General features: G+C 38.3%; 1 protein-coding gene across 2 annotated transcripts in view; it reads right to left on the bottom strand.

The window, feature by feature from the left end:
• The window catches only part of CDK6 (cyclin dependent kinase 6), a 226,133-nt gene that overhangs the window by 145,645 nt on the left and 52,904 nt on the right, over positions 1-27,584 (bottom strand). For both annotated transcript variants that reach the window (XM_037066054.1, XM_037066055.1), the window contains exon 3: positions 16,010-16,145. In XM_037066054.1, the coding sequence (XP_036921949.1) occupies positions 16,010-16,145 (136 nt within the window). The remainder of the gene's footprint in view (positions 1-16,009; positions 16,146-27,584) is intronic.

Genomic DNA, 27,584 nt, shown 5'->3' with positions numbered 1-27,584 from the left:
AGAAAACCTATCACATTTTTTCTAGTTTTCAATGTCTGCCGTTTTATCAGTATCAGCATCAATAAAAATGCACTGTATGTTTTAAATATACATACACGTTATTTTTACAAAATAGGTCCCACTGTGCTGTCTAACAGCAAAGGGAATGATACTACGCTGCCACGTGTTATGTCGGCTCTGAAGGCAGTATGTGTGCAGACGTAAGAACTTCAACTTCTCCGTCATACAAGGCATTCTCCAGAAAAACGAATGCTAAAACAACCTTGTCAGAAAAAACGATTAGGTTAAATATTGTGAAAACACTATTTTTGTAGGGCAAAAGCAGTCGACTATTGGCAGTTCACAGGGCTTAATGCAGTAACAGTATAGCTCATTTCAGACCACAACTGTAAACAATCCATAATACCTCAACAGGGACCATCATGACTAGTGTCTTGGTGTATTTCCTTTTAGTTTCCTGTACATGGATTTGAAATGTATTTCAAAATGAAGATCATGTTTTATATACAGTTTGGATCTCCTTCTTTGGGCAATTATTCTTCAAAGTAAGTTATTTTGAAAAATCACTCTTTTAAATGGATTTTCATAATTTATTTAATCATCTCCTATCATGATACATTCTCATTTTTAATGTACAATTCTCTGGCTATTTGCGAGGTTGAATACTTCTCCCATTTATGTGCCAGCCATTGTGCACACATGCATTTCTCTGTCAATTTGTGTTCCTCCTTCCTATCCGAACTGGGTAATTTTCTTTTTCTTATTGGTTTGTAAGAGCTTTTTGTATGTTAAGGATATTAAACCTCTGGCAGGATTTTTGCAAATACATGCCTTTTAGTTTTACTTACAATATTTTAAGTTTAAAATTTTTTAGTATCATCTATGAATTATTTCTTGTACGATAACATCCATCCTTTTTGCTTAGAAAATTCATGTCTACTCCCAAATCTAATACTTGCTTATATATAGCATTCTATTCATTAAAAAAAATAAGTAGCGGCTCTACGTACACATAGTTTTTGAAATTATAAAGTGGTTAGACCATACAAGAGAACACTTGCTTGGGATCCAAAGCTGAACGTGCTCCTTCAGCCTCCGAACCAGCACTAAATGTTACTAAATCAGGCCTGTTTCTAGCAAAATTTACAAGCAAACTCAGCTGTCTCTTTTCTAAGGAAAGTTTCCTGCCGTACAAAGGGTTACCTCCGAACAGTATCTCCATTATTTCACCCATGACTCCATTCCTAATTTTCTGTTTTCTGGCAGCTGCTCTCTAACTTACAAATAATGTGTGTCTTTGTGTAGAGTTCCTTAGAAAAACTGTATATTCTAAATGTGGAAGAAAGCTCAATTTATTTGACTTTGAAACCTGAGAAATCAATAACATGAACCATATGTTAATTATGGAGGTTGGTGATAAATAAAGTAAGAGGTCTTGTGACACGGGTGGTGAGAGTGATGGTGAGGCTGGAACCAAAAAGGAAAGGAGCTCCTTTCTCCCGGTGTGTGATGCTTTCACAAATCTCTCCCCTTGGGAGGACACCAAATTGCAGCTCTTTTCTTAATTCTGTCTAATGTAACTTATATCTTACTTTCTTCCCAGTCTCGAAGTGTGTTTATCAAGATCTTACAGCGATGATGAGATGTGTATAAAGGGCTGTTAGGACAGTAGCAACATTTAGAACAGACGATGTCAAAAGACAAAACGTCACCAACATTTTTGTCCCTGTATGTCATTTATTTGCATTCATATAGTGTTGCACTGGAGACATAAATCAACCCATCTTTAATGTCTGGTTTGAATATTAAAGAATTTTAGGATTATACTAAATTGCTGTGATTAGGGTAATAATCATAATGAGGGAACAAGAGTCAGTAATGTAATGTTTCTGATATTTACACTCAGCATAATCACATGCCTTTTAAAAAGTTAGCTTTGGAGTTGACTGCAGGACACAAAACTCTACTTTTTCTCTGGGACTCAGTCAATCAATTCTCTTGTCATTATCAACCGAGTTTTCACTCTTCAAATACCCCACCCATCTGATGTGGAATATGTTTTCACAGAAGGAAGGGGAGAGGGCCCTCACCTACAGCATTCACACTATCTTAGTCTGATCCGACACTTCAGGTCTTTGGCTATGGATGATAATGCATTTCTCAAGTCCAGATCTGAATGTTAAAATGTGACATATTAGTAAAATTAAAGTGTTGACAGGAGCAATTCAAATGTTCACTCCATGCTAACCATATCCTCAGAACATCTTCAACTGTGGATAACTGATTCCAGGTCAACCAATATCTGATTGCTGAACATAGACTTAACTAATGTGCAAGTTCCTAAGTTAATCCACAGTAGAACTTCCTAGGCCCTGTGGTCCCCAATTGCTGCTATGTTCCACTTTAGCCTTCCAATCTAAAAGTGCTGTGACTAGACTAGAATAGAATGATAAATATTTCTTTGGTTTTGTCCAAGAAAGGAAAAATGAACAAGCATGGTCAGGGACAACAGAGAGCAATGGTAAATATAAAAATCAACAAAGCTACTAGTTTATATTTGTTAAAGGCTTAGAACCACAACAGGAAGAAAGCTGAGCAATCGAAGCTTCTAGGACACGAGCCTCAGAGGGAGTGCCTGAATACTATGTTTGGCCGCATGGTTGTCAATGCTAAAAATCTATGACTATCATCCACTTAAGGTTCATATGGTTTTGGTTTCTCTTCTATGAAACAGAGTCAGGAATTCTGACCAGTAACACTTGCAAGTCTGGTAACGGCGTACTAATTTAAGATCACAGAGAACTATGAAAACATAAGTGAAATGGAACAAAAAGCATCTTTCAAAGGTCACATCATGAATGCTTTTTTTTAATGAATAGATTTCTGGGTGGCCTAAGAATTTCTAGTTGGAATTCTCTATTCCTAACCGAGTTCTCTTCGTTCATATTAACGAGTTAGCATTTTCCAATAGAACATACTAAGGATTCAGTGCTTTCAAACAAGCATCACATGCAGGCGACTAGTTAAAATGCCACACCTGACTTCACCTGGTCTGAGGTGAGCGCCTTCTGAAGGGCTGAGCTGACCTATGCACAGGCAAGCAAATCCTCCACAGGTCTGAGTCGTCTTAGAATGCTCTCCATTTCCCAGTCATGTCATATGAACATACTAGAAACTCCCTCCTTAGGTTACGTTTGGGACCAGAAAGGGCTCAGGCAGGGCTGTGGTGTTCATGAGCGCCCCGGGTGGGGGTCATGCAGCTGAGTCACTGGCCACACTCGGAGAAACAGAGCGTTATGTTTACCTAACGTCATTAACCTTTTATTAGATGGTAACTCATTTTTGCAAAATGTTGGGTTTAGTCTATTTTCCAGACATCCAAGTTAAGCTGATCATTGTATGGTAGTAGCCAGAGATTTTAGAGATTAGATTCACATTTGATTATTTCTAATATTCGAGGAATTATCTTTTACTCCCTTAAAACTTTAAGTTTCACAGTGTCCAGATTCTTGGCAACAAGGCTGTAATTTTCCTCTATGAGTCCAAATTCAGGTCAAACACTCTCCTTGTTTGCTTTTCCACTGGAGTCAATCTTTCAGGAAAATTTTGCTCTTTTGAGTGTGATGATAAGGAAGAGAAAGAGCAGGATGATAGTAATCGCTACAACATTTCACATGCTGGAGATATTTGATCTCATGACTGTCAAGCCTTCATTACCAACTGTTTGCAAAAGCACTTGTTCATTCAACAAATATTTACTGGCACCAGTAATGATTTTCTTATCTGCAATAAAAGGATTAATTCTTTTATATTTTTTAGGAATGAGGAGTAAGATATTGGGTTGGCCAATAAGTCTGTTTCGTTTTTTACATACCATAGAAGACACATTTTTCATTTTGACCAATAATTTGATTGATTTGGATATTTTGAGTATGTCAGCTATCTCCCACGTGGTATAACGTTGATTGTTCTCAATTAATGTCTTGATTTGATCACTATCAACTTCAACCGGTCTACCCAATCATGGAGCATCGTCCAGCGAGGACTCCCCAGCACAAAACTTCACAAATCACTCCCGACACGTTTGATCAGTCACAGCACCTTCTCCATACAAGGCACAAATGTGTTTTTATTTGCGTTTCACTTGCACTTTTACCTTTCTTGAAATAATAAAGAACAATATGCTGAAAATGTTGCTTATTTTCTTCCATCCTCAATATTGAAATGGCGATACAAAAATTCACCAATTTTAATTTTTTAAAAAATGCACACTGATATGAGAGCTGTCAAAATAGAATCTAACAAAATTGCTTTGAACGAAGGTAAAGACAACTAAGCGCTACTAGAGCCACCTTAAGGAAAAAAACAAATGAACTTTTGATCAACCCAATACTATCTTAGATAACTGATGGATACCTTCTCTACATGCCTTTAATTTAAAATTTAGTGACCCCGGTCTTGTAGCTCAGTTGGTTAGAGTGTCGTCTTGATAAATCAAGGTCGTGAGTTTGATCCCTGGTCAGGGAACATAGAAGAATCAACCAATGAATGCATAAATAAATGGAAAAACAAATTGATGTTTCTCCCTCCCCCCTCTTTCTAAAAAAAAGAGTCTATAAATAAAAATTTTAATGATTGCAATTTGTTAACAATTGCTCTAGTACAACGGTGTTTCCTTAACTTCGAAACTTCACAGTACATGTGGGAATCTGAAATTTCTGGATAAGAATGTTAAAAATCAATACATATATATAGGAGACTATTTTCAATTAGACTTGACAAAAGTTATCTCTGAAACTGCTACTTCTGAAAGTGGAGAATGGAAAGAACTTACACACAATGGTGAATTACTGGAATCTTATGTTTAAGTTTTCAAAAACGTGTAACTAACCAAATTAGCTTTTAGATATATACTCCTGAGAGTTGAGAATGGGGTCTAAGATTCACAGCATCAATCAATCTCTTCACTGGACTTGGTTTCTCATCTTTAGTATAAAACATATTTAACACAGTCCAACATTGGAAGAGAACAATTTCTGGAATTTAGTTAAGTCTGTGCTGTATTAGAGGACACAATGCTTTCTGTTCTAGCAAAGACCAATTGCTGGGTTTAGACTTTATCTAAACCAAACCAACAAAGCTAATCCTTAATTACAATATGGATAATCCCACAGAGTCCCTGTCTGCCACGAAAAACTAATGTGAAAGAGCCAAGTGGATGTGTCAAGCCAAGTGGATATGCCCTCAACCAATTTTTCTATTGTGTGTGTGGACATAAGATCTATCCTTGAAAAAGCAGTTTGTTCGCCTGTATAATGGGAATATTGATGCCTACACTGCAGAGTTAATCAGAAGGTTAAAGATAAGACCTAGCATAGTTACCAGCACTTGTTCACAAGGTCCGTTATATTCCAAACAGTTACACTAGTACTGAAGATAAGTAAGAAACTAGAGGTCTGACTTCAAAGCTGTTACTTTCTAGTTGGGAAAGATAAAAAACACACATAAAAATTAATGAAATTAATGGGCTCAGTCTTATGAAGAAGATAAAATAAGACAAGGTGGTGTAATGAGGTAATAAACCATCACTGACTGTTGAGCTTTAGCTGAGATGGTCAGAGAAGGAACCATGAAGATGTGACATGAGCTGGGGCTAGCTACAATGATAAGTAGACATCCTCCTTGTGGGGCTTGGGGACAGAACTGTGGAACATTCCACACAGAATGAACAGGAAGTACACACTGAACTGGAAGTATGCTGGAAAAAGAGAAAGAAAGCAGGTATGGCTGAAGAACAGTAACCCAGGAGAAGGGTGGAAGCAGATCAGAGTTTGGAGGGTGAAGGAAGAAAGAACACCAGATCACGTAGGCTTTACGATTCTACTCTACTGGCCACAGGCAACCCTGGAGAAAAGTTGTCAGGAGGGACACAACACTTCCATTTATGTTTTCATAGTGCTGTCACGCAGAGGGCGATGGATAAAGGGACAGAAGTGGAAGCAGCATGTGGAGTTAGGAAGCTGGTTTGATGGTTGGACAGCAGCTTCAACCATGAAGATATTGCGAAGTAGACTGGGGATATTTCTGGAGCATAAAGCCAAAAGTACTTGCTAATGGGTTGGGTAAACATAGTTAGGAAAGCAAGAAACCAGAAATGATGCGTAGGTTTGGGGCTCAAACAACCGGGCAGATCAGGAAGGCATGAGTTAGGGAGAAAATCCTTGGGCAATGTTTCGATGAAGAGATTATCAAACGCTTGGCTGACTGTAACGCATTTAGAGTGTGTAAAAGGTCAGGTGGGACAGTAAATGATATATGAAGATTTTGGCCTAAATGCCATCTGCCAGAAAGTATAGATAGGGAAGAGCAGAGAACTGAGGGTGAAGCCTTGAATGTTCCAACATTTAGAGGAGAAGAGTCAGAAAGGAGACGGTAACCAGGAAAGTTTGGGCACATGCTAAACTTAGATGAGAACTATCGGCTTCCATGCAGAGCATCACTCTGCTGTCACTGTCGGTAACTTTTTAATGGGCTCTACAAACAGATTCTGCCCAACAGATTTGAGGTGAGAAAGTATTTCCTCAAGAGACTCCAACTTAGCTTGATCAGAATGTCATTTGCTTATTTTCATTAGTCATTATGTATTTTAGTGAGTCAGTCTAGAAGTACCTTTAGAAAGACACTAGCATTGGTTAACTCACATTTCCTTTTAGAAAAACAACAAAACCACTAAATAACTGTTAGAGTTTGTTATTACATAATTTTAGATAAATGTACTTGCATATTTCTGTCCGCTTTCTTCTGATACAAATTCAGCTACTACAAGGGCCTGAGAAATTGCTTAAGCATATGTTTCTGGGAGAAAATGCAAAATCTAAACGATCTAACAATGTTCTCCCTGAAGAAGCTTCTCGAGTTATTGTAAGTTACCACAGGTATAGCAGCCTTATTTTACACCTCCCCCTAAATTCGGGGTTAACGCAGTGTTGACTCACTTCCAATCATCTCTCCTACTGGAGTTGATGGCTGATTGCTGGCGCTACTATGATTTAACCCTCTAGCTGCTCTCAGACTGGCGGATTAACCTTTGCTTAGCAACATAGATGCTATTCCTCTTTTTAAAAATCCCCCCAAATTCTGTGTATGTGTGGGGTGGGGGAACACATACACAGGTAAGGGTGCATGCGAGGGTCTGGTTTGTGTGGAGAAAACATTTCCTTTGAGTCAAAAGACCATTTGAAGGTAACTTTCCACAGAGAACTCCTAGGTTACATTCCTGATAAAAGTCCAGATGCCTGTTTTTGAGAAAACAGAATGCTTCTAAGCACAATAATTAATATACTATGAATAACGTAATTTTATAAGGCATAATAAGGATCTGGAATGTGCATAAATCAATTGAGTAAACCATTACGATAATCAATCTTGTAATTGATACGGAAGGGGAGTGAAACTGAAATGAAAGACTCCTAGGACTCAGGCTGGGGAGAGTCTAAGGAGAGTCTGAAGAGGAAGCTGAGACACCAAGCCTAGGAAAGGGCAGTGTGTGTGTTGAGAAAGAGAGAGAGGTGGTGGTGAAGGTGGTGGAGGAGGAGACAGTAAAGAGAAAGGGTGTGAGTATGGGGAACACAGGATCTTGAGTATCAATACAAAATAAACGGCCTGGCCCTGGCAGGCATGGCACAGTTGGAGACCGGTGTCCCATGACTGAAAGGTTGAAGGTATGATGCCAGTCAGGGCACATACCTAGATTGTGGGGGTGATCCCCAGTTCATGTGTGTATGGGAGGGAACCAATCAATGCTTCTCTCTCACAATGATGTTTCTTTCCCTTCCTCCTTCTCTAAAACAGTGAAAAAAATGTCCTTCACCCTTGGGTGGGAATTAAAATAAAACTTAAAAAAATAAAAAGAAAACAACTCTCAGAAACCACTCTGGCCCGCTCAAAGCCTTTAGAGATACCACTATAGGACTGACCTATTGGAAGTCACATTGCTATGAGTTGAGGCCAATCTTAGAGTCAACGACTAGCCTGTGAGGTCTTTTGTGCCAGAATTACTGTTGTTACAACATTGTACTTTGCTTACTTAAATTAATTTCATTAAACAGTTTTCTTAGGCATCGTTCACACATGTAGTTTCTTTTCAAATTATTTCATGTTACTATGAAAAGTAGTTCGCATTAAGTATGAGGAGAGATGTGTGTGCATGTGTTTTAAAAAACATGGTCTCTTCAATTACTCCAGTCATGATAGTAGATTGAAAAGAATTTCCTTCCAGAATCCTTATCATCATTGTGGAGTACTTGTTCTTTGAATTTCTTGCCTTGTTTTTAAGATCACCTTATTATGCAACATCTGCTCTGAATTTCAAATGTGATAAACAGAGTATGAGTGTCGGTGGCAGATGGCTAATGACCAGCAGCGACAGGGCATTCAAGCCTGCCTTGTTTTCTGTGGAGTGATATTTTCATGTTAATTTGCTCTGTGTCCTGCAAAGATGAGACAAATCACCTGCTCATAATTCAGGCCAAGTGGAGACCACCAGGAGAAGAGAGGGGCCACGACTTGATTCCTTTAGGGTGAGAGGAGGGACGGCTCTGGGACACTTTCCTCATCTGCAGTCCAGGGGACCAGTCAGTCACTTTGCATTATGTCAGCTCGACAGAGATGAATCAGCCCCAAGCATCCCATGATGACATCAGAGCCAGTGTTTACTGCAAGCAGATATTATTCATGAAAACAGATATTTCCCAGAGGCAGAGAACAGGTGCTATTAAGAGTGTTTGTCAGCCTCTGAAGTCTGGGTTTTGTAAAATAGACCTAATAGTACATTTTATCTCCTAATGAAACTATTAACAACCAACAGAAATCTCTAAGAAACAGTCAACAGAAGATAAAATGAAATCTAATTCACAGAGAAAATGACCCACCAGACACACAAACGCTGAGCTTTTTAGCCTTCTCAAGTCCTATGTCAGAGATGCATTAATACAATATAATTTCTGTCCTACCACTGAGTCATCCAAAGAAGGCAACGTGGTCTTGAGCTAAAAGAATCCTGCCCTGTTTTGAAGAGGTCGCTGATCTTTCGTGTGACTGTTCAGGGTCTTCAAATCAGACTTGTGAAATTCTGTTGCCAATTTCATCAAACATGTTACATTCACAGAATGTGCAAAGACTATTAAGTTCTTAAAGAGCTTGCTTATAAGGCAGTCGATAAACCAGGTCATATACTAAGATAGATAATGAACTGCATGAAGGGAAGCCCGAGTACTGAAATGATAGTTCAGTACAGAGGGCACGACATCTGGAAAGCTATATAACATCATGATTTTGTACATGAGTCTCTCCCCACATATATCCTGCCACGTAGTAGTTCTTTCTGGGCAGCAGTTGCAAATGACTAAGGAACAAGGGGAAGGAATTTATTTACAGTTCTTGTTCTTTGTGATCCTTTGTCACAGGGTGGGAGATAAAGGCATGGAAGAGAAAAAATAACAATCTGAAAGCCCCCTTTTTTCATCATAAGGTCCCCATAAAAAAGGCACCAAATAAGCAAAGATATTGATAATTTCTCATGAACTCTAAAAGAATAACTTAGGGTGCCAATTTCTGCCTCATAAGTCTAATTAAACATGGAAGTCCAAGAAGACAACATCAAATCTCCAACGACCAAATAAAAATTAAAGAGCAAAAGCAATGAATTCTTCCAAAATTAAGTAGATAAAAAATAACTTCTGAATTAGAAAAAGGAAAGCAAGATATGCCAATGATAAGCCCATGAGGCAAAATTTGGTATTTGTTGACTTCACAGAGGAAGCTTCTTTATGCAAAGGTCTCCCTCAATGTAAATGGATATACCTCGGGGCCTGAAGAAAAGATATGAAAGAGAACAAAAATTAAAATTAAAACAAAAGATACTAAAGAATGTGATGAAAACCTCAAGGTAAAGTATGGGTAAGATGTATATATGTGCTTAAAAATAAGTAGTATTTTAAAATGTTGGGAAGAACTGCCTATGATTTTATTTTATTCTCATGAGCCTCTCAACGACAATTTTTGGTTCAGGACTGTACCCTTAAATACTTAGTCTGACATGAACACTATATAGTACTTACAAGATTTTCCCCAGGAGTTCAACCAACTATCAACCTTGACAAAAAATACGTTTGAGTGATTCTCTGCCTTTAAAAAAACCCAAGCAATAGAAACAAAAGAAAACAAATGGGACATCAAGCCAAAAAGTCTCTGCTCAGCAAAGGAGACCATCAACAAGATAAAAAGACAACCCACAGAATGGGAGAACATATTAACCAATACATCTGATAAGGGATTACTATCCAAAATCTATAAAGAACTTACAAACTCAACACCACCACCACCACCACCACCACCAACAACAATCCATTAAAAATGGGCAAAGGTAGCCCTGGCTGGTGTAGCTCAGTGGATTGAGTGCGGGCCTGTGAACCACACGATCGCGGTTCGATTCACCAGTCAGGGCACATGCCTGGGTTGCAGGCCAGTTCCCAGCAGGGGACTCACAAAAGGCAACCATACATTGATATTTCTCTCCTTCTCTCCTCCCTTCCTCTTTAAAGATAGATAAATAAAATCTTTAAAATAAAATAAATTAAAAAATAAAATAAAATAAATAAATAAAAATAAAATAAAAATGGGCAAAGGTAAAATCTTTTAAAAAATTAAAAAATGGCCCTGGCTGGTGTAGCTCAGTGGATTGAGCATGGGCCTGTGAACCAAAAGGTCGCTGGTTTGATTCCTAGTCAGGGCACATGTTTGTCTCTTCCTCTTTTTCTCCCTTCCTTCTCCTGTGTCTAAAAATAAATAAATAAAATCTCTAAAAAATTTGTTAAAAAAGGGCAAAGGACCTGAACAGAAACTTCTCCAAAGAGGACATACATGTGGCCAACAGATATATAGAAAGATGCTCATGTCACTAATCATCAGAGAAATGCAAATTAAAACCACAGTGAGATGCCACCTCACACCTGTCCGGATGGCTACCACCAATAAATCAACAAACAACAACTGCTGACAAGGAGGTGGAGAAAGGGGGACCCTCTGAACCAACCGTTGGTGGGAATGCCGACTGGGGCAGCCACTGTGGAAAGCAGTGTGGACATGCCTCAACAAAATGGAACTGCCTTTTGACCTAGCAATCACAGTTCTGGGAATACATTCGAAGGAACCCAAAACACTAATTCAAAAAAACATAAGCACGCCTATGTTCATTGTAGTGTTATTTACAATCGCCAAGATATGGAAGCAGCCCAAGCGTCCATCAGTAGATGAGTGGATAAAACAACTATAGGTCATTTACGCCATGGAATCCTACTCAGCCAGAAAAAAAAAAGAGAAAGTTTTACCCTTTGTGACAGTATAGATTGACCTGGAAAACACTATGCTAAGTGAAATAAGTCAGTCAGAGAAAGACAAATACTGTACAATTCCACTTATATGTGGAATCTAATAAACAAAATAAACTAACAAGTAAAACAGAGACAGATTCATAGACAGCAGGATGATAGCAATTGGGGGAGGGAGATTAGAGGTGGAGGGAGGGAGCAAAAAGGAAAAGTGACTTATGGACACGGACAACAGTGGTGATTACAGGGGGGAGGGGATTACAATGAGGTTAAATGGTAATCGAAATACAATAAAAAATTTCAAAAACCACAAGACATATTTAAATGAGCTTGGAAAACTGTTGTATGTGTACATTGGGAAAATAAGCCCATCATGGGCTCTTTTCCAACAAACAGACTGATGAAAAATGGACTGGACATAAAGATTTTACCCTATAATATCTAGTCAGACACTACGGAGCACTCCAGTTTCAGCCAAATACCGCCCACCGGATATAATTATGTCCCGAACGTGCACTAGAACACTGTGCATGTGAGTGGGCTAACAGGTAAACAGTGCCACAGAAAATACGGCAGGAGACAGGTGGTCGAGGAAAATTCCCTTAGCCTAAATGATCTGACAGAAAGTCTTTTCTAGATTTTGTTTTACATCTATTTCATGTTAAAATATTTTACATTTTTATAATTATTTTGCAACATGATGGGTTGGTATATGCCAGACATTATCCATAGTAATATCTATGATTTGAAAAACATTTTAGAAAATATTTTGGTACCATAATGCAAAAAATCAGCTATATTTGTGCTTACTGATTAGTTTTTTAACTTGAAAATACACCCCGAAGTACATAAAAAACCATAGAAAATGTGCAGCACATGCTTCTGTGTGTACTTTAGCTCTTCCTTTACACTCCAGGGTCCTCGAGTGTAGGCTGATGACTAATTCAGTTTTATGTCCCGGAGTGCCTAGCGCAGAACTCTCCCTATAAATATTCAACCAATAGTTGTACAAGTATACTCAGAAAAACACTCTTATTACAACAAAGCATTCTCTATAAAGGATCCAATTTGTGTTTCAAATAGGTTGTTCATAATAACAATATTCTCTTGACATAATTATTGAGATGTTTCACAAATGAGCCTACATAATGAAATATTTGTGTTTCCTGGTTATGTGCTTAAAAGATATCCAATGAACCAGAATCTCAACTAGCCAGAAACCTCCTATTGGGTTGCTCAAAAAGTCTGTATGGTTTTTTCCCTACAATAAAAGACACATTTTTCATTTTCATTCACTGATTTGAATATTTTGAGTATGTCAGCTACCCCCCAATTAATGTCTGGTTGTCCTCAATTAATGTCTCAATTTGATTACTATCAACTTGAACTGGTCTACCTGACTGCGGACTATTGGCCAAGGACAAATCTCCAGCATAAAATTTTGCAAACCACTTTTGACACGTTTGGTCAGTCATAGCACCTTCTCTATATACTGCACAAATCCCTCTTTGCATTTCAGTCACATTTTTACCTTTCTTGAAATAATAAAGCATAAAATGCCGAAATGTTGCTTATTTTTTCCTCTTCAACATTAAAATGACTACACAAAAATTCACCAATTTTGATAATAATTGGATGCACCCTAATATGACATGTGTCACAACACAATCTAACAAAACTGTTATGAATGAAACTGAAGAAAACTAAGCACAACTAGAGCCATCATATGGAAAAAAATAAATGACCTCTTTGGCCAACCCAATACTTAACAAATGTTTATCCTGCAATCCAATTGTTAAAAAAAATGAATTACAGAAACAAAAGATATGTCAACTTAAAACTACTCGTTTGATGATACTCTAGTGTATTTAAATAATTATTCATATTGTGAATAATAACCTTACAGGATCACAGATGCTCCAGTTACCAAAAAAGCACCCTATATTTAATAAGGAAGAAAAGTATATTAGCAAAGTTTAGAAAATGTTTAAAAAATTAAGGATGAAAACAAAATGGATATTGTGATTAGCCTTTAGACTAGCAAAAAAATGTTGAATTAGCCATTAAGATACAAATTAGTTGCCTGAAATATTTCAGTTGACCACAGCTTTATCTTACGATGAAAACATCAATACACCATAGACCCCAAACCTTAACTGACCACAGCCTGTCTCCCAACCTCCACCCCAACCAGCTGAAATGGCCCCTGGAGGGACAGCGGGGGTGCCGCCCTGATAGCAGAAGAAATTTAACAGCCTCTGGGAAAAATCTCCTGTTCAGTACAGAATGAAGGGACATTCCTTTCCCTGAAGAGAGATAAAAAACTCAAAAACACTTTTAACAAGTCACCTTGTCAAGTTTCTGGGGACAAGCATCGTCTCTCCCTGTCCCCCCACCAACCCTTGGCTTTCCACTCTGCCACTTGCCTCCTCTCCTTTGCCTCACTTTGACAGCCAGCTTTCTGCCCATTCCTCATTTTATCCTGCTTACCTCTCCACCCCTTGAGAACCCCCCCCCCCACCTCACTGCATTTCTGTTCCTGCGGGATGAGGCCTTAGCTTAGCTCCACTCTGGCTTACCAATTATTCTACCCACTGATGCTTTTGGTAACAATTCCAAAACTCAGCAGCCTCTAACATCCTAGGGTAATTTAATGTGAAGCTCAGAAGATCTAAGTAGGTGGCAATGTATGGTTTAAACATATGGCTATCTTCTCTTGCTGCTTAAAAAAAAAATGACCTCCCCAAAATAACCATTTTAAACTCAGAAGTATATCAGAAGGAAGCAATGATTATTTTGTCAGCCCATGCTTAAGCTGTTGGTTGTCAATGTATCTTATTTATTGAGTATGAGGTATATTAATCAGCAGTTTTCAATCGGTGGGCCGCAAAAATTTTTAAAACATGCAATACCTGATTTTTTACTCAGGGGCACTAACCTCTTTTCCCTTAGAAAAGGGAATTAAAATAAAAAAAAATGACAACAGCCAACTCAACAATGGCTACCTGATGTAAACGAATCAAAATTGTACCTATTTTTTGTCGGATTGGCAGTAAGATACTTTTTGGCACGTTGCAGAATTTTAGCAATTAGTTTATGTGTACCACAAGATAAAAAAGGCTGAAAATAACTGGTTTAAGTCACTGTATAGGCACCATCAGAAGAATACAAAGATGAGCAAATAGGCAAGAAAGATATGGACATAAATAATCACAAGTATGGACATAAATAATCACAAGTAAAGGTAGAAAAGTTGATGAAGAGAGAAAGATATGTAGATCAAGTGCTGTAAATCAAACGAGATTACAGCCAGCTATGCAAGTCGATGGAATGATACCTAGGGTGGGCCTCGAAGATGTTCAGCAGTGATTATTGACAGGTGGGGAGGGGGAGCAAAGAAATGGCAGTAAGAAGGAGGGCCACGGAGGCAGAAAATTATGAGCCTAAGAAAATGGGGATTAGTCCAAGGTGGCCAGAAAAGGGGGTACATGAAGAGGGGCTGCGCTCTGCCCTGCATGCGGAACATGGGGGTTTGGACAAACTCAAAGAGGAGAGAATAAAGCCACTGGAATAAAATTTGAGAAAAAAGACAGGTGCCAAGGTAGAAGAGGACCAAGAACAGGCAATTAGGAATACCTACATTTAAAGAGATGTAATGTCCTTGAAATTGCTCAGCAAGACTTGAGACCATTGCTGTGCACAATATTCTTTTATGAAAGGCAGATAGGAGAAAATAAGTTCTGTATTAGTCTAAAACCAAAGGAATAAATCAAGTTCTAAATGTCAGTAATGGGAATACCACCACCGATCACTGAAAGACATTCCTTATTCTGTTTAGAAGATAAACTATATTCATCTATTTATTATTATAAAAATGATTCATTTCTAAACAATGAGTGACAAGGTAAAGAGTCTGTTTAATTACGTCACTTAATTCACAAAAACAAAAGGGTCTTCCTGAAGATCTGCATGTGATGAGCATAGATCTAAAAATCTACTGGAAAGTTCAACTAAGCAGAACAAAGACAGACCAACAACACTTTTTAAGTAGCTTTTCCCATTGGAAAGCCTTTCTAGCCAGTGCACTGCATTTAGCTAGCTGACCTCTAGAAAGTCTGAAGTCATCTTTGAATCCCTAGAGTTTGGGATGGTAGCTGGCACTTGGCTTCCTATAGTGTTTTATTAATGGGAAAAAATGGAGAAAGAAAGGCTTAACACCAGTAGTTGAGGTTCACACAGCATGAGTATGTCCTGGAGCCAGGGCACGCATATTCTATTCAATGCACTCTAAACGATGTTTCCACATATATCTCTCAGAGTCCAGAAAAAGACTGAGCTCTATTTACTATACTGTAGTTTCCAAGGTTAGAGCCAGATAAGTTACAAGTGGATATTTTTCAGCAAAAATATTGTAACTAAAGGATTTTCCACTGAGCTCTAAAATTAATGGATTAGAATATATTCCATTTGTAAATACCCCACTTAGCTACATTGGATATATTTATCTATATATTGAGTTTCAAAGGCTCTAACTGTGGCAATTTTCATAAGGAATGAATGCCATAGCTTAACAGACCAAAACAGTGTGCTCTGCGACCAGGCAGAAAGGTGATTCTCGGTACCTTTATGGTTTCGGTGGGCACTCCAGGCTCTGGCACTTTATCCAAATAAGTGGTCAAGTCTTGATCAACATGTTCAAACACTAATGTTAGTTTGGTTTCTCTGTCTGTTCGTGACACTGTGCACACATCAAATAACCTAAAAGAAAAAAGAAAGAGATACTGAGTAGTGGCAATAAGCAAATAAGTAATCCATATGTCTTACACATATCCCTCCATTTGATCAAATAGGGATAAAAGAAGGTTGGTGCTGACCATTCCTTTGTGATCATATGCAAGCACACCTACCAGGAACTGATACTTTAATGTCAATGTGAAAGTTCGGGAGAGGAGCACTTGGTGGCAAAATGCATGGCAGCAAAGAGAAAGCAAGAGGACCCGAGTATTTGCTGGGAGTGTTTCCTTGGTTAAGACCTGAGGTGGGACTTGCTGATGGAGACAATTTTTGGAGACAAAAAACGTTCAGGAAGAACGTTTTTTCCTTGGTTAAGACCTGAGGTGGGACTTGCTGATGGAGACAATTTTTGGAGACAAAAAACGCAGCCTAGGAAAAACGTTCTTAGCTCGCAGTTTGAGAATTATTAAAAAGACCAGTTGAGCATTCTTTGGAGATGCTGGACTCTGCAATGAATTTTTTCCTGGATTTTAAGGTGTTAACAATTGTGCCCGTGAAAGTAAGTATGATGGAATATAGAGAAATTTGGTATAATTCTAAGAGAGCCTTCTCATCCTAGTGAATCAAAGAATTTCTCCAGAAAGGGTATACGTTTTTGGTTTCAAAATTCCAAATATCATGCTAACCAAAACTGTGAATTTCAAGCTTTTTTTTCTTTCTCAGGGATGGGGGAAGAAACTGCATCAGTAAGACATATTACCCTTAAATGATAAGGACAGATTACTTGATTACAACAAACTTTATAATCAAGTTTGGATGGGCAAATTCAGTTTTGTTCCTAAAATTCTACAATCAATTCAAATTGAAGTTTCAAAAACAAAGTTTTCAGTAGCAAAACAATTTTCAAGTCAAAGGGCAACTTTTCTTTTAATTTCAACCATACAGAACACAATATCTAGGATATAAGATGTTCACCAAACGTTTGAAAAATTAAACCATCCACAAACAAGCTGTAAGTAACCTTCTTGGTAAGAATAATAGAAACACTAAGAAAAGGCTAAAAAATCTATTTTTATTATTTTCTTTCATTTTTAAAAGTTAATAAAACTCTCCAAATAGACTAACTATAAATGTGCACCTAACCCAATTACTAAAATGCAGGGTTGACTCTCAATTACCCACTTTGTATATTACCTCTGTTAAGTCCTTAGCTGCAAGCTAGTTCACTATACCACCCTACTGAATTTCTAGGCTACAGAGGTCCCACAACATTTGGTACTTCTCTGCGAACCTAAACTAAACTTTAAAAGAAAACTAAAGAACACTGTAAATTACATCTAGTGGGGTAAATAACACCCCCAGCCATGCACATTTCAAAGCCAGATTTTTAATTATGGGCAGTTCGGGGTGAGTCCTACAATTCCATTAAAATCAATTATGATCACCTCAGTTTCTTCCTTACATATATCTACTTCCAAATATTCTGAATGCTAAAGTTTTAATAATCTACTTCTAAAGTTAGTTTTTTTCTAAGTTCTAAAGTCTTCCAGTGTCACTAATGTGATTTCCTCTGGAATATTATTCTGATAAAATAAAAACTCCTAATTAGTAAATTTATTAAAGATTGTACCATAAGTCATCTGAGTGCCACACTATGAAAAAGAATACCATTATGCATGGATCTAACACCTTGGATATTTATCAAGACAACTCTTTAAATTGGTCAATTTGAGGTAACTACCATTCACTCATAGGCTCCTGTGAACCATCTTTCCATTAAACCCACACAGTTTGACAGCTTCACTTTTTGCTTTCTTTAGGAGAAAAGGGAGTTCCACAACCACCAAGCTTCTTCCTATCTGTTGCTTCTACTTTTGTAATAAAACAAAACAGCGATGAACCAAGAAAAATTAAGAACAAGCATGGGAACTACACCCCTGCAGCTGTGCTTCTTAAACATTACTTTAAACATGTTTTCCATTATAATTAATTACATACATTAAAATTCATTTATTCATTATAATTAATTTCCTAAATGCAAGCATAGTGTTTAACACTGCCTGAGGTCAGCACTGATTTCAGTAACTCCAGTTCTTATAGCACTTAAGAGTCTTTAATATACAAGACATTTTACTAATTTCCAAAAGGGATATAACTGGAGCATGAAGTGATCACAGAACACTGCTGAACCGAAGTCACCAAAGTCACCGGCTCTCAAACCGTCACTCTTACCTAAGAGCGGTGGCAGTATGCCGTGTTGCTTCATCACATAAAACCGTTTTCAGACACTCTGTATGGCACAATTTGAGAATAACATCCAACCCACCCAAGTTATTTTCCTCAAAGTTATAGCACTTTTTTCAAAATATTAAGACTCACTCATTTGAGAAAAGGCCCTAATTTTGTTTTATCTCTTTTTATTTTTCAATTACAACTTACTTCAATATTATTCTGTATTAGTGTCAGGTGTACAGTTTAGTGGTTAGATAGTCATATACTTTACAAAATGCTCCCCCCAATATTTTAAGTACCCACTTGGCACTATAGTTATAGTTATTATCGACTCTTTTCCCTATGTTGTACTTTACATCCCTGTGACTATTTTCTAATTGCTGACTTGAAAGGTCCTATTTTAACTGACAAAATTTTTTTTAGAATTTATTTTTTTATTTTTAGACAGAGAGGAAGAGAGGGAGGATGTGAAGGAGAGAAACATCGATGTGAAAGAGAAACATCAACAGGTTGCTTCTCTCAAGCACTTCAACCTGGGCCTGACCTGCAAACCAGGCACAGCCTGAGTTGGAATCGAACCGGCGACCTTTTGCTTTGTAGGATGATGCCCAACCAACTGAGCCACACCAACCAGGGCTAATGTGCAAGTTCTTAAACATGGAATTTTTAAAGAGTCTTAAGTTGCACAGAGTAGAAACTTCTTATGTAAATGTTAATGTGTATGATTATATACGCATATCCTAGGCTACAGAAAGAAAGGTAGAAGTGGCTCATGCTGGTTCAAAGAAAGAATCCTTTTCATTAAAATGCCATTAATAACTTCATTTGGGAAATGGAGTATATTACTCTCTCTCTCCAGATTCACAAGTGACATCAAGGGGAGTAGAAGTCCCAGGAGGACCTGCAGGGTACCACCCCTCATTTGGTTCCAGTGCTGGGTGTCCACCTCCTATATCCCAATGCCCCACAGAAGACATTCTGGGAAATACTGCTCTACACTGAAATAAGAAATTTAGTTTGACTTAACTGTTTAGCAAACATCATCAGGGTAAAAAGTAAGTTATATTAGACATAATGGTTAGAAAATACATTTTGAATCAATAGTTATAAATACTAATCTTAAGAATTTTACAACATAATGTACATGATGCTGTTTCCCTTCTAATGACTCCCCGTGGAATGATCCCCAGATAATGCAATGATCACTTTGGTGGGCAATAAAGAGAAGACAGGTGCAAATCTCACATGAAGTAACTGAGCTAAGAAAGAACTAAAGTCCCTGATATTTGGCAGGAGGTTAACAATCTGTAATATATTTATATAAATCAATGAGGAACGTGGCCAGGCTGCCTAGAACCCCTACTTGCAAAACACAAGAGCCAGGCAGGTCTGCACATTTGAACATACACACTGGAAAATAACTTCAACTGTATGATTCCTGTGTTGACCAACATCTCCAGACTTTTTAAACTTTTTTTTTGCTACTCAGTAAACTAAGAAAAATAGCATTTCAGTGATTGCATGACTGCAGTTCCATGAGAGAAATGTAATCACCCAATGTTGAAGATGGGCAATATCTCAGATTACTTTTAGAGGAAATGAAAACTACCATTTGCTACTTATCCATTAGAGCTTAGCTTAACATGACCCAAGTGAATGTCAAAAAGTAGAAGTGAAAAGGGGTTCTCAGCACTTACTGAGTCTATAGGAATCCAGTTTGGTTGTGAAAACACAACCTAAAAGAGGCAGATAGATTATCACTTCACTAAGTCAGCCAAGCCTCTCACTCTCCCAGAAAGTAAATCTCTCCCCGTCTCTATTGTCCTGACCCCCAGCTGCAGGGCAGAGAGCAAGCACTGTGGGTCCAGCACAGCACACAGCTTTCCAGCTGTCCCAGGGATGTAATTATCTCACAACAAAACATCTCCGTGAATTAACTCTGCATCCTACCCATTGTAATTCTTAATGACTGCTTCCTGTTCATGTTCTCTATTTAACTTGCTATTCTGGATCTATTGCATAGGCAAGTTGCCTTCATCTAATGGACAGGATTACATGCAATAGGTTTGGGATTTCCAAAGATTGTAATTTACAAAGGTCTCCCCCAAACAACATGCTTTGGAAACACAAGCCCTGCCTTTCTATTGTGGTTATAATACAAGGGAAATCTGCATTATCTGCCGTGATTAAACTCTGACCTATCACGGGAAGTTCTGTGAGGATTTTTTTCCTGTCCCTTTTTCCCCCATACTCCTAAATGTTTGGACGTCAAATACCAAGATGTCTGGCACAGCTGACTAAGGACCCTGAACGCAATTTTATTTGAACTACAGCCTGTCTTTGGAATTAAGAAGAATGTTTTTAAATCTCTGATTTCTTCCTTTATAATCCACGGAGCACATCCTGTGGCTACAGCTTTCATGCACCAAATTTATGTTCACACATTCCACTATTCTACACTACTAGACACAGGCCAGGGCCTTCTCATGCTGCTCATTCAATAGGGACTGGGGGTGCATTCATTTTCAAGGGACACTCCTGGGTTTAACCAGAAGTATTTGCCACCAACAATCATGAACATGCTGCCAGGAAGTCACCATTTCAGTGGCATCCATAAAACATTATCAGTGCCCACCATGTGCAGGTGCTGGGTTTGGTTTTAGAGATCTTGACAGACTAAAAGACAGGTATTGTCTTCGAGAGCTTCGCTATCTAGTTGTGGAAGACAAAGCTTACATGTAAAATTGTAAGTAATGATATATGGGTATGTGTTAATTCCAAATAAATTCTATAAACAGTATATGAAATTTTATATATCACATCAGAGTAAATTCATTCAGCATCCTATTATATAAGGTTGGCCAAAAAGTCCATCTGGTTTTTTTTTCTGTAAAATAAAAGACATTTTTCATTTTCACCAATAACTTGATTTGGATATTGTGAGTATGTTGGCTATTCCCTGAGTGGTGTAACACTGATTGTTCTCAATTAATGTCTCGATTTGATCACTACCAACTTCAACTGGTCTACCTGACCGTGGAGCATCATCCAGCAAGAAATCTCTAGTGTGAAACTTCACAAACCACTTCTGATGTTTGATCAGTTACATACAGTCCTGTCTCCATACACTGCACAAATCTTTTCTTTTTGCATTTCAGTTGCATTTTTACCTTTTTTGAAACAATAAAGCATACTATGCCAAAAATGTTGCACATTTTCTTTCATCTTCAGCATTAAAATGGCTATACAAAAATTCATCAAATTTGGTAAGCTTTTTTAATGCATGCTGATATGACAGCTGTCACAATACAATCTAACAAAATTGTTCCAAATGAAGTTAAAGACAAGTTCAAGTGCTACTAGAGCCATCTTACAAAAAAAATGAAATTTTCCACCAACCTGAAAGTATATATATGTAGCGTCTGCCTTTCTACATTCATTACCTCTTCTGGAAACCGTATTCTCATTTTTTGTTGAGGAACTACTCTGCCCCACACTCAGACAATATGGCACTGGGGACATGGGTGCAGGATGGCAAGTAACCTACCCTGGACAAAGAGAGTGACAATGATTGACTCAAGGATGAACAGGACCATGAGAACCAGTCCCAGGAATTCTACTAAAACCACGGGGAGAGTAGAGCATTCTTTATTTTGTGATTATCAAACTTGCAACATATAAGCCTGCAGCTGCTGATGGCCGTCTCTGTCACTCTAGTGAGCCCACCACTGTGAAAGCAGCTGACACAGAACAGAACAGAGCAGAGTGGGGATAGGTAAGAGATTCGGATGACACTGCTTAAGCACCTGGGCCCCCTTATGCCTGACCTACCGCTGGATTTATTAGTAACGTGAGTCACTGGTTAAGCTTTTGTGCTTAACCAGTCTGAGTTGGGTTTCTATTTCCTTACAATAAAAAATAGTCCTAAGGCATCTGTTGATATTTTGAAATGATTAAACTGACTCTGAAACATCAATATCTGAACTTCAAGTACATTTTACATATGAGACAGGATGAATTAAGCTCAAGCGCACAGCAGCGGCAGTTTCCTCCAGGTAGCGACACCAGTGCCCAGACCTGCCGGAAGGCTACCCACTTCCACAGCAGCAGAGCAGACTGAGCTTTCCCATGGAGCCACGAGGCTTCTCTCCAGGATGCCTGTTTGAGGTTCCTGGTCTGACCCACAGACATTTTATGGGGGAGAAGTACAGAAAGAAAGAAGACAGACAGACACACTCATCGCAAACACGAATATGGAACCTAGAATAGGAAAGGACTCAATGGTAAGAGGAAGTGAGGAGGCAAGCAGAAGAACTTTCAAATACTACAAAGACAAAATTTAAGTGAAGGTCCAGTCCAGTGCTTGAACATACCTTCTGAAGCCCTCAATTAAAGAACCCCTCTCCTGCTTGCTGTTGCTCAAAAGTGTAAATGCACTGAATGCCACCTCGGCACTAAGGCTGCAGCAGGGGAACCCTTTCGTTACCGTTACACTGACGACTACCACAACCAGACCAGGGAACACAAAGTCAACAGCTTCTACTTACTAACTCATTTCATTCCCTACAGCCTTAAAGAGAGTGTTATAAGAATGTTTCAGAGTTCGTTTTCTTCCAGTTCATCTTTAAAGTTTCTACTAATCTAGTTTTGGCTTCTATCTACCTACACCTGGCAATCTGGACCTATGAGTTAATATCTTTGCATCCATTAACCAAAAAATGTTTTACAAATTAAATGGGAATCCCCCAAACTGGGCAAGTTTACAAGATGCGCCTTGCACTACAGTAAATATTTACAACTGAGCAAACGCTAAAACTTGTGTATATAGAAACACACTGCTACTGACCAGCACAGAACTGCTGCACTATTAGCTAGGCTCCAAAGAAGGTATTCGGGGCTGTCTTGAGGGCTTGTGGGCTGCCTGTGGGCTGCTCTGCTCCTGTTCAAGGTGAATTCCCGAGATGGACATTAGGTAACAGAGATCGAACTCCTTTCATAGCCCTTCAGCAAGCGTCAGGGTCACTCATCAAACATGGTTCTTCGAACTGCTAATGCATTTTATGTGGATGAAAGGAAGAGAGAAGAATGAGCAGCATCACTCTGATACGCTAACTATACACTGTGAGGGGAAAAAAATACTAGAACAAAATCAAATGAGGATATCATAAAAATTTTTTTTTTCCTTTTATAGGGAAGAGAATGGTAGCAGTGTAGCAGGGGCTAAATACTCAGTAAGTGAATTCTGAGTCACTGTGCAGACGACTGTGTCCCCAAAGTCAAGAGAAGGGAACCAGACAGTGATGCGTTGACACTTTCGCGGAGTCCACTTTCAATACCAAACAGTTCTGTAAATTAAAAAAGAGCCTAGTGAACTCGACAAAAAGAAACATAGCAATGGAGACAGTCAGGCGTGTTTTGATGTCTTAATTAGTAAAAACACCACTCACTATCTCCAGATACAGCCAGGAGTGAGAAAATACTTTTTCCTATCGAGGTTTCTACCTAGACACAATGGCCTTAGTTTTAGCCTTGTGCATACACCACAGCGGGCTTCAATCAGCCACTTCACAAATACAGGTTGTTGGTCAAAATAAGAGCCTGACAGAAATGAATGAATTAAAGAGAACAAAAACCCTGTGATGTCGGGTGTGAGGAAGGGGTTGGGGATCCTCATGTCCTACCACCTACGGGCATATCAGAGATGACACATTAGCACACAATGCAGCCATAAACTAGAAGTGCCTCTTCATAACCCTGCTTATTCCTTTCTTTTAATTCTCCATAGCACCCACCATGGTGTCTAACACACACCACATAGTCAATAAATGTTTACTGAATGAATAAAAATTTTCCAAATTATAACTCAGGGAAAAGTCAGGAGCACCTTAAAAGAGAGGACCTGTCGGTCATTAGGAAAGTGTGGTACTCTGACAGAGCTGATCTTGGAACTGATGTGAAATGAGGAATCACACACTAATATATCCCATTTATAAACTAACCCTTGTTAACTGGCTCCCTAGCTACTACCAACTTCTCCACGTTTTGACACTTTGAGTCTGCACAACCACTCTATGGGATGCTACTCATTCTACAGAAGAAGAAACAGATGTCTGTAAACCAGTGTTCACTGCAGCATCATTCATAATCGCCAAGAAGCAGAAATGACCTAAATGCCCATCAGCTGACGACGGATACTCAGAATGTGGCATATTCACACTATGGAATACTAGTTGGTAATTAAAAGGAATAAAGTATAGATACATGTTAGGACATGAAGAAACCTTGAGAAATTATGCTAAGTAAAAGGAACCAGCCACAGAAGGCCACATATTACTTGATTTCTTTTATACAAAATGTACAGAATAGGCAGCCCCATAGAGACAGTGATCGCCTGGGCTGGGAGTGGTGGGGAAGGCAGGAGGGGGGACGGACAATGGCTGCTAATGGCTACTGGGTTTCTCTCTTTTTTTCTTCCTCTCCAACACTTGTTATTTTATTTCTTTTTTTTATGTTTAGTTTTTTATTTAATTATTGTTCAAGTTTTCTGTCTTTTACTCCCATCCCAGCCCACCTCCCCCAGTGCTCCCCACCTCCCTCCCACTTCCACCCCCCTTAGTTTTTGTCCATGTGTCCTTTATACTTGTTCCTGTGAATCCTCCCCCCTTTTCCCCTGAAATTCTTTCCCCTCTCCCCTCTGGTCCCTGGCTACTGGGTTTCTTCGCACTGTGACAAAATGTTCTAAAGTTAGGTCATGGTGATGGTTACACAACTCAGTGAATATACCAAAAACCACTGAACTGTATACTTATACAGGTGAATCTGATGTTATGTAAAGTGTATCTCAATAAAGCTGTTTAAAAACAACAAGAGGAAAGAAATAGCCAGAGAGAGGTCTGGTGTTTTGCTTAAGGCACAACAGTAAGTGGCGGAGATGTGAAGTCAGCTATTTGGTCCCACAGCTGGATTTCCTAGCCCCTATGTGTGCAGCTCAGCGTTTGGGACAGAGACCTCCCTGTGGCAAATGAGACACACTGCTGAGAGACTTTGTGGGAATGCCAATGCCCAAATGTCATGGTAAGCCTGGATATCCCAGCATATGCCTAATATGCTGGGCTGAAAAAAATAGGTGTTCATAAAATTCACAGGAAAAATAAAATAAAGCTGAAGACTGTTGATCTCCCAAACCTGCTTACATTTTTCCTTTGACTAGGTAGAAAAGTGGCACGCTTCAGTTCACCCAGACCTTAAAAAGATAACCTGATCTCAAAAATATGTTAGGGACCGGCTGGGTGTCTCAGTTTGGTTAGAGCGTCATTCTGATATGCCACGGTTGTGGGTTCGATCCCCAGTCAGGGCACATACAAGCGTCATCCAATAAATGCATAATAAATGGAACAACAAATTGATGTTTCTCTCTCCTTCCCTTCCTGCCTCTTCCCCTGCTAAAATCAATCAATAAAAAAAGAGAGTTAAATGCTACTTTTGAAAGCAGCATGAATAGCTCTGGCTTGAGTCAGAAAGAGTACAGGAGCACTCTGGAGAACTTTAACATTCAATTCTGTCTCCATTTGAGCTGTTCTCCTGCTCTGGGCCTCTCTTAAGGGAAAATGATGAATCAGCCAAAACTAGGCAATCGTCTGATGAAGACTGTTTGCTGGGTCATAAAATAAAATCAAGCAAGTTTACTGACACTGTAAGCCAAAAATCTTTCATTATCACATCCTGACTAGGTGAGTAAATTATCCCCAGCACTAATTTACTAAGGTCCTCAGGCTAAGCTGCTTATTTAATTAAATGACCACTGAAATTGGTTCCTTTTAAAGAAACATATACGAACATAAACATCATTAAGAAAATGTTAAACTATAGCAATAACTTAAACATAAATGGAAACATCAGAGATATGCTATTTAAGCCCCTCAAATTGAATAACAAAATTTTTAAGTGACATCATACCACAGTATTTGTGAGGGGTTGTGGAAAAGGGACCATACCACTGTGGGAGCATAAATTAGTTTAAAAAAAAACTTCCTGGAGAATAACCTGGCAAGAAAAATTATACCCACACACACACCTCACATATACACACGTATCATGTGGTTCTTAAAGAGTTGATAGAGGTTCATATTTATTGAACACGGAAAGATGGAAAGGCATTCATAATATATTATCAAAGGAAAATGCAGGTTCCAAAGAGTACATGCAGTATGGCCCACATATAAAATGGTGGAGAGATAAGTCAAGATGCTAATACTGGTTATTTCTAGATAATGAGATTATGCAATTGTGCTTTCTGTGTGTTCTACTTTGCTCATCTGAACTTTCTACAATGAGAATTTATTTTTAATAAGAAAAAGAAATCACCATTTTAAAAACAAGCATTGTAAGAGTTTATTTTCTCACTCAAGATTATTAACATACCTTTCTTCAATCTGCTCCTCTGAGTTACTGAGAAAATCCTGATCAACAATCCTGGCAAGGTGGTTTTTAAAATTAAATGTTAACAACTTAAGTGCTTGATTTTGTTTTAGGAGAAAAAATATATACATGTGTTACTGTCTAATTAAAGGTATGTGATTTTAATCCTCCCCTAGTGTGGCTTAACTCCATAAAATAGAATATGGAAAAAAATAAAGTTGTTTTTATGATATCTGGCTAGTTTTCAGGTCAAAAGTAACGAAATTACGGTGAGACACAAAAGAAACAATGACCACTCACCAAGCCTTCAAACTGCCCTAAGTTCTAATGGATTCATACAAGATCCCGAGAAGTCCTGCATGGTATAATTGTGGAACTGCAGAATTACGAGAAGGCTTTCGAGATCGTTTGGTTCTGTACGTTTGTTTTGAAAAGGAGGAAACACAGGTCCACAAGTACACAATGACAAAGCTAAATAAAAAAATAAGACACATTGGTCTCATGGCTAAAAATTTGGTGCACTTTCTAATACAACAAGGTATAAGTAACCAAAATAACCGAAGCATGGTTTTTAAAAAATTCATTATAAAAATTAACATCTAACACCTTATATTTTCATATAAGATTTATTCCAGCAAAATTTCCAGGAACTATTTTGTTAAGAACACCATCAGAAACTATTAAAAGATAAGAAAACAGAACACAATTGGAAAAGTTAAAAGAACTGGTATCTCTATCACCTCAAAACTCAAGGATCTGAAATTAGTTTGTTTTGTTCGGATGTAAAACTATGTAAATACCAAGTTATGATTT

This window comes from Sturnira hondurensis, unplaced genomic scaffold (assembly GCF_014824575.4).
Source record: "Sturnira hondurensis isolate 20B ecotype Veracruz unplaced genomic scaffold, ASM1482457v3 Scaffold0016462, whole genome shotgun sequence".
Taxonomy (NCBI): Eukaryota; Metazoa; Chordata; class Mammalia; order Chiroptera; family Phyllostomidae; genus Sturnira; species Sturnira hondurensis.
The sequence above is the reverse complement of the archived record's forward strand: the minus strand, read 5'-3'. Positions and strand labels throughout refer to the sequence as shown.